We start from the raw sequence: 7,257 nt of genomic DNA, 5'->3' as shown, positions 1-7,257 counted from the left end.
AAAATAAAAGAAATAAAACTTAATAAAGTAATTTACTTATAGTACCCTATAAAAGGTTAGTTGTATTTTCTTGTTTCCTACTAAAATATGTACTTTTAAAAGATAAAGCCTACTTACTATTATAAATAAATAATTTTAAAAAAAATATATAAGTTTTATTTAATACTAAGATACTATATAATTTCATCTTATAATAAAAGCTCTAGAAAATATAAAAGTAAGATAAAAAGTTTACTTTTTACTTATAGTAGACTTATAGTAGGTTATAGGGGATAGTAATTTTTAAAAAAATACTATCTTTTACTTTTATTAGTCTTTTACTAGAATTTTAAGCTATAAGCTTAATAACTTAGTATAAGAATATAGATCTAGTAAATCTCTATTATAATATACTTTTTTCTTAATTTTAAGATTTAATTTAAATTTAATAGAAGTATTTAAAAAGTATAAGTTTTGCCGTAAATTAAGAAAAACAACTAACCTTTTGTACCCTACTGTATTTATCTAGTTAGCTTACTTATTAATTATATTATTAGTTAAATATTATAATAAAATTATATTATTAACTTAAAAAAACTTATTAACTTAGAAAAAAAAGTTATAATAAAATATATTTTTTAACTAAATTTATAAAAACTTCTTTTTTAAATATATTAATATAGAAAATATAATAAACTAACTATTTATTAAATATAATAATAAATATATTAAAATATATAAAGAAAGATATAATAAAACTTCTAGAAGAAGTACTTTTAAAGATTATAACTTAGATTAATATAATTAAGTTATAATATTAAGATAGATAAGTTAAGCTAGCTTATTATTATATATAAAAAAGTAATAATATTTTATAGTAGTAATTATATAGATACCTAATTTTTACTAGCTAGTACTAACTTAATTCTAGTTACTTATAACTCTATATATATTATCTATACCTATATAGTTAGAACTAACTTCCTATAGTTTAATATCTATTATATAATAATAGTCTTAGATATAATGTATAGATTTACTTAGTTAAAGCTAGCTATCTATAGTCTAATATCTATTATATAATAATAGTCTAACATTAAATCCTATATAAGTATTAATTAATATAAATATTAACTATTGATAGGTTAATAAGTATTAAAGAGAATCTATAATAAGAAATAGCTTAATTATTTAACTATTTATATAGCTTAAGGAACTTAAGTGACGGTTGATAGTTTAATATATGAAAATTGTTTAATACGGAATAAGCAGTCAAATCAACACTTCATCATACCCATATATGCACGACTCCCCGCATTATCGACTGCTGCTGGGGCAGGAACTGACTTCTCAACCGTAATCCTAATGCTTCGTTAAGCCTTGCGCAACAGTGCGCCGTCTAACTATCTCGACCCCATTGTTTAATTGCCATCCTACAGCAAAGCACCGAATCCAGAAGTATAGTCTTTCCAGGCATTCATGGCAGATGCGTTCCCCCCACGCGATGGCGAGGTTAGTAGTTGGCGTTCATATTGGCCGGTTGGTAGAGCTTGTGGCTGGCTTCTAATAGCAATGTTCATCAACGCTCCTATCTACGAAACTCGACCCGCTCGCACAGCCTGCTTCTTCCCCAGCCTGTTTTCGTCCTATGTGCAGCGTAATACTTTCCATTTTGATGCAATTGGTACTTGGTACTGTTCAAAACGGGAAATTTTTACGCCCTAGCCGTGCCTCGACGTGTCTATTCATTTTGGCCAGGCCAAGTTGCTATACATACAACTTGTTTGACGTAACCAGTCGCTGCGTCCACGATTCGAAGCACAGTCTCGGTCTTAACTGTCACAGACTCACTCGCCAATGCCACAAGCAGACAGCCATGGCAGCTAATGCTCAATCCACACATCGGCACATTGCTTGCAGCAGTTGCCGGGCACGCAAAGTCAAATGTGACGGTGGCCGACCACATTGTAAGCCTTGTGGTAACGGTCGCGCTCCTTGGGAATGCATCTATCCAGCAGCAGCAAGAGGCGGTCGTCCGAAGCGCAAGCCAAGTAAGCATCACGGATTTGGCTTATAGACAGCATTTACTAACAGGAAGAGAAGGTTCCACATCAGATTCTACTACGTCGAACGAATCTGAGGCAAATACCTTGGACGTTACTCTCCTGGCTGTGGATACGACTGTCACTGCGCCGGATGAGACACTGACCTGTTGTGATCTTGATGTTGGCGAGCCGGACATAGCTTTTGACAGCTACGTTCTAGATGATCACAGCACTTTTACGCACTCGAGTGCCTTCTACTCTGACGGTTTCAACAACTTGGACGGCTTGGACACCGATGGTCACACCCTCCCGCCGAGCCAAGCCTGTGGCCAGGCTTTGGATGATGAGTTGATGCCAGAGATATTGGCCAATCCACCACCGTCTTCGAATTCAAGCGCGACTACTGAGGAGCTGAATTCGTTGGAAGAAGTACCGCCGCATCTTGCCACTTTGCTGTACGAGTTTGTAGTCTTGATGTAAAGCATGACTATGCTAATTGGACATATCAGCCTCGAAACATTTTTTACCATGTGTCGAAGCACATTTCGACTTTTCGAAAGCTCGCAGGAGATCTTGCACCTTTCTTCCAGCTCCCTCTCGCATGAAGAAGCAGCACTACGATATGCCATCTTGGCACACGCTGCTCCAACATGCACCAAGTTTCTCGCCTGGGCAGCAGCCACGGATGCAACTGCGGCTGCGCAGAATTGCGCTCGGTACTTTTACTCATTGGCATGCGAGGAACGAAGCAAATGCAACATTGATCCAAAGGTTTGCTTCGTGTCCTCTCTCAGGGCGCTGCAGGCAACTGTCCTAATTGGCTTGTACGAGCTGCAGCAAGCGCAGTTTGGCTGCGCGTGGATTACGACGAGTAAGGCGGACTGGCTTACGCATGCCATGCAGCTGCGCACACGTGACTTTGGCCAAAAGTTTAACCTCACTGGTCCAGAGATGTTACATCAGGCTCGAAGAGCACAGTGGGCTTCGAGCAGCTTAGCCTGCATGCTTATGAAGGGGGGTCGTATGTGTGACTCTGTTGACGAGGTGAGACAGGGTATTTCCGAGGGCCTACGATTGCTCAGGTGAGGATTCCGTTTCTAATGTGATCCATAGACTACAGCATGGTTACCAGAAGTGACAGAGAGCAGTACTGTGCCGGAAGCTGGTATTTGCATCGAGGACGTTTTCCAAAATGCCGCCCCTCGCCCATTAACCGTTGAACAAGCGCTATTGTCGGTTCATTTATTGACGTGGCACATCGTCAAGCACTTCAAAAACACGAACACGACTAGTCCAGGCCCTAACAAAGTGCCGTATAATTTTTGGCTAAACCACCACCGGCTAGAGCAAACGCTTCTGTATATACGCAACTTTCTCAAGAAAGATTCAAAGCCTGAACCAAGCGCAGAGTTCATGCTAGACACGTACGTTAAGGCATGGAGCATTGCGTTACAAGAGGCGGTGCTAAGAAAGAGGGCTACCTCGCCTTCCACTCATGATGGTGCTGGTCAAGACCAGACTATCGAGGCAACGCTTCTGCGGCAGACCCTGCGGCTCGCACAGACTCTTCAATCATGCGTTCTTCCAAGCGATGCAGCATCGCTCGTTAACATATCGTGGATAATACACACCGTGCTGCAGTCCTTGCATCGGCGTAAGCGATTGAGGTCTTCACTGGCCGCTTTCGACATCTTGCCTGATTGGAATTCTTACTTGTATTCCGACCAGCAATATGAATTGTTACTAAGTCCTGACAGACCCGGCAGTGCATCAGACATGACAAATATTCTGCTCATGGATGCATCAGACGCTCTTCAGTTCTTGCTGGCGAGCATGGCAAATGAGCTACCGATTGCCAAGTTCTTCTTAAAAAATCACGAGCGTGAGAGAAATAGCAGCGAGGGTGACCTTGGCCGGTGCGTTGTTGGACTCGTGGATTGGAGTATTTGATCGAATATAGATTATAGCTAGCTTCTGCAGTGTGCTTATCAGTCGTCAGAAATTGTAAATGTTTATGCCAATATACATATACTTCCATCACCATCAACTGTCCAGCAAATCGAAAGGTTTGTTTCATGTCGAAAGATCCTCGAAGGTGAATGACTTTTCTGGAACATGACGACAGTCACTGAAACTCGGAATAAAACAGTGAATTTCTGTCGAAGGTCTTCATATTGACACGTATGGCATACCGCAACTCCCAGTAGTTTCACGCCTTGTATTGTGGTGCATCTAGCTAACGCATCTACCAAATATCAGCTTGCGGGTTCTTTTCTTATTGAAATCACCACCTCGGCCAACTTCTGTATTCTTGAGTAACAGAAGAAAGGCGATCAAACTACGGAGTGCTATCCTTATAACGGACTGGCTTCCACTTTTTGAGGGCGAACAGCCATGTACTCCTCAATGACACCGTGGTAGGATTGCGGGCCGTAAGGCTTGAAGAAGTCCACCAAAGCGTTACCGTTGCGCTGCGATTTAACGCCGAGGTCCTTCAGCAGGCGATCTAGGTAAACAATCCAGTCGAACAGAGCGTAAGGGTATCGTTCCCCGACGGCACCGTAACGGCGACGAGTCCAGGCATTCCACTCAGCAATCTCCTTGACCATATCTTCCTCGCTAGGGAGGTTGACCTCGCCGAGAAGATAGGCAACGGCCCATAGAGATGGCAACGGCCCATAGAGATTGCAACTCAGATATGGTGGGCGTCTGCGTCGTATGAATCTGGCCAAGGATCACCAGCGATCGCTCGTCAGCAACAGAGAGCGGAATGACGCGGTTGTACAGACGCCAGCGACGAGCGGTCATCTTGCGGCCAGCTTCGCGCTTCCAGCTGTTGTAGTCCTTGGGTCCTGCAGCGAGGAGCGGGATCTTTTGAGCCAGAATGTCGTCAGCAGCCTTGTCATGAGAAGACCATGGGTCGCCAGCGGGGAAACCGAATGGATACTCTTTCGCAGCGGGTTTGACTGGCGCCGGACCGTCGTACAGCGGGAGGCCGAGCTCGTTCTTGAGCTCCGGCGAAAAGAAGCTGAAGTGGTCACCCCAACCGGTGGCGTAGATGACAAAGTCGGCATTGATGCGCTCAGCCGTCTTCTTCAGCGTGACGCCGGACTCGTCGGCGCGGGAAACTTGGTCGCGCACGATGCGGATGTCGCCCTTTTTCAGCGTGCTCCAGAAGTCCTCCATGGTGATGAGGCCCAGGGAACTCTCGCACCAGAAGCAGCTATTGTCTTCTAACTCCGGTTTGAGGCCTTCCACCTTGCCGGCGTTGCCACCGAAGCCAGCAGCGTTGTCGGCCTGGCTGGTGATAAAGCCCCAGCTGGACCGAGTCAGCCAGCGACCAATCATAGTGCGATGGAAGAAGCTGCCCAGCCAGGTGTCGGTTGTCATGAGAGAAGGGCTCAGGTAGTTCATTAACCGATTTGATCCCACAGTAATAGTATTCTATAGAAGGCGGTCAGTTAAGCGTGGCTCCCGGCAGTTTGGGCTGAGCAGTACCTTTCCGAGCAGCTTCGACGGCATAATTGGCATGGGCCCAGAGCCGTTATCTCTGATAATCCTAACGAAAGGTCAGCACTTGAAGGAACATTGAAGTTGTGTTTGTAGTACATGCCATGTAACTTTCTTGCCCATTGAGCTCAGGAGGTAAGCAGCATCATACGCCGACTTAGCAGCGCCGAGGAGCACAAAGTGGTCATTCTCCTTCTTCTCAAAGTTGACCACATTCTTGGCAATGTCTACTGCGTGAATAACGGGGATAGCATTATCGGTAATTTCAAACCCAGGCTTGTTTGTTTGGGTCGTAATACCAGCAGCGCAAATAACCTTTGCAGCATAGATTGTTTGACCATTAACGGTGAGCTTCCATCCCCCCGCGGGGTTACGCTCAACACTGGATACCCAGCTGCTAAACCGAATATGACGCTTCAAATCGTTGTCATCGGCAAATTTGTTCAAGTACTTCCAGACCATGTCACCCGACACGAGATTGTTGGTCGGCTTTCCAGCAGTCGGCATGGGCTTAGAAGGGTAGTTCTGAAAGTCCATGAGCAACAAACTTGGAGATCGAATACCCCGGAAGTACCTACAAAGTACCCAAATTCAACCTGGGCAACGAGGTTCGGGTAAATTCGGTCTTTGGACCAAGTTCCACCAACGGTTTCATACTTGTCGAATACGGCCACTTTGTAGCCCGGCTCCAGCTTGAGAATGGTAGCAGCGCAGGTAAGTCCATACCAACCTAAATGGGGCATTTATTGTTAGCGTACTGTTGCTGAGAAATACACAAAGCGAAAGAGTGGTGGAATATGGGTAGTCCATGGAATTACCTGCGCCAATGATGGCAACATCAAGGTTTGCTGTCTCGTCAGCGGTGAAATGCGGCATGGCGGCTGTTCTGGTGCTATTTTCTTATTAGAGAAGAAGCGATACGGATCGGAATGTAGAATCTCTGTGTCCTAGATGCACGTCTTATATTATGCAAGCGTCAGCACTCTCGCATCACTTCATCCATTTGCCGGAGCGATTTATTTCTCTCTGGAGTCCGCAAACCTCATTTCTCCGACCAATAAACGCCATTAGCGGTGTCCGAGCTTTGCAGAAGCCCGCTGAGTGGCTTGGAAGCTGCCGGCTAAGCTTCTAAGTACGGCGAACAGTCGTATGCAGGGTTCGGCCCGGAGCGATCAGCACTACTGCCGCCGGTGCATACACGTCTTCGGACGTTATCACCTTCTTGAATTAACTGCACCGCGATATCGCTGATAGATCCAACACATGGACCGAAGGCTACATAGGATGCCAGTTATGGAGCCCTGCGTACATTCGGAAAGCCGGAGGTAAGACGGCCATTGAGCGGCGCAGGCGCGGTTGACAACTACGAGTATAAGTGGCATCGTAATCTTTCTATTTACTTTAAAAACGGAAACACTAACATTCAGAAGAGACAACACAATTATTGCTCACTTAAAAATTAACAGCTTCTTTCCTATCTGCCATTTAATATGCCTATGATCTTCGATGAAAATGAGTCGGCGTTGGAGTCGATTGTCATTGTCGGCATGGGTATGCATGGATCCTTGAAAATGTTCAATTCTAGAAAAACTAACTGACTCAACCAAGCTTGCCGCCTGCCAGGCTCTGTGGACTCATCGGCTAAATTCTGGGAAATGCTTCGCGATAAGCGATCCGTAAGGAGCCCTCGCGTTCCTCTGAGTCGATTTAATATCGATGCGCA

The 7,257-nt window shown here is 44.5% G+C and overlaps 3 protein-coding genes across 3 annotated transcripts in view; 2 read left to right on the top strand and 1 right to left on the bottom strand.

Moving 5' to 3' along the window:
• Positions 1-1,551: 1,551 nt before the first annotated feature.
• BBA_07422 (uncharacterized protein) lies at positions 1,552-4,032 on the top strand (the record flags this gene model as incomplete). Its single annotated transcript, XM_008602519.1, has 5 exons — positions 1,552-1,663; positions 1,777-2,479; positions 2,534-3,068; positions 3,138-3,940; positions 4,005-4,032. 5 exons carry the CDS (start codon positions 1,552-1,554, stop codon positions 4,030-4,032), a joined length of 2,181 nt encoding a protein of 726 aa, XP_008600741.1.
• Positions 4,033-4,378: 346 nt separating this feature from the next.
• BBA_07421 (Flavin-binding monooxygenase-like family protein) lies at positions 4,379-6,410 on the bottom strand (the record flags this gene model as incomplete). Its single annotated transcript, XM_008602518.1, has 6 exons — positions 4,379-4,733; positions 4,810-5,468; positions 5,523-5,583; positions 5,686-6,059; positions 6,113-6,264; positions 6,353-6,410. 6 exons carry the CDS (start codon positions 6,408-6,410, stop codon positions 4,379-4,381), a joined length of 1,659 nt encoding a protein of 552 aa, XP_008600740.1.
• Positions 6,411-7,024: 614 nt separating this feature from the next.
• BBA_07420 (polyketide synthase, putative) overlaps positions 7,025-7,257 on the top strand; it is a gene marked incomplete at both ends in the record, with an annotated part of 7,150 nt that continues 6,917 nt past the window's right edge. The window contains 2 exons of the mRNA XM_008602517.1: positions 7,025-7,085; positions 7,143-7,210. Coding sequence (XP_008600739.1) covers positions 7,025-7,085; positions 7,143-7,210 — 129 coding nt within the window. The remainder of the gene's footprint in view (positions 7,086-7,142; positions 7,211-7,257) is intronic.

Source organism: Beauveria bassiana, assembly GCF_000280675.1.
Source record: "Beauveria bassiana ARSEF 2860 unplaced genomic scaffold BBA_S00024, whole genome shotgun sequence".
Classification (NCBI taxonomy): Eukaryota; Fungi; Ascomycota; class Sordariomycetes; order Hypocreales; family Cordycipitaceae; genus Beauveria; species Beauveria bassiana.
Note: the sequence above shows the minus strand (reverse complement) of the source record. Positions and strands in the feature narration are given on the sequence as shown.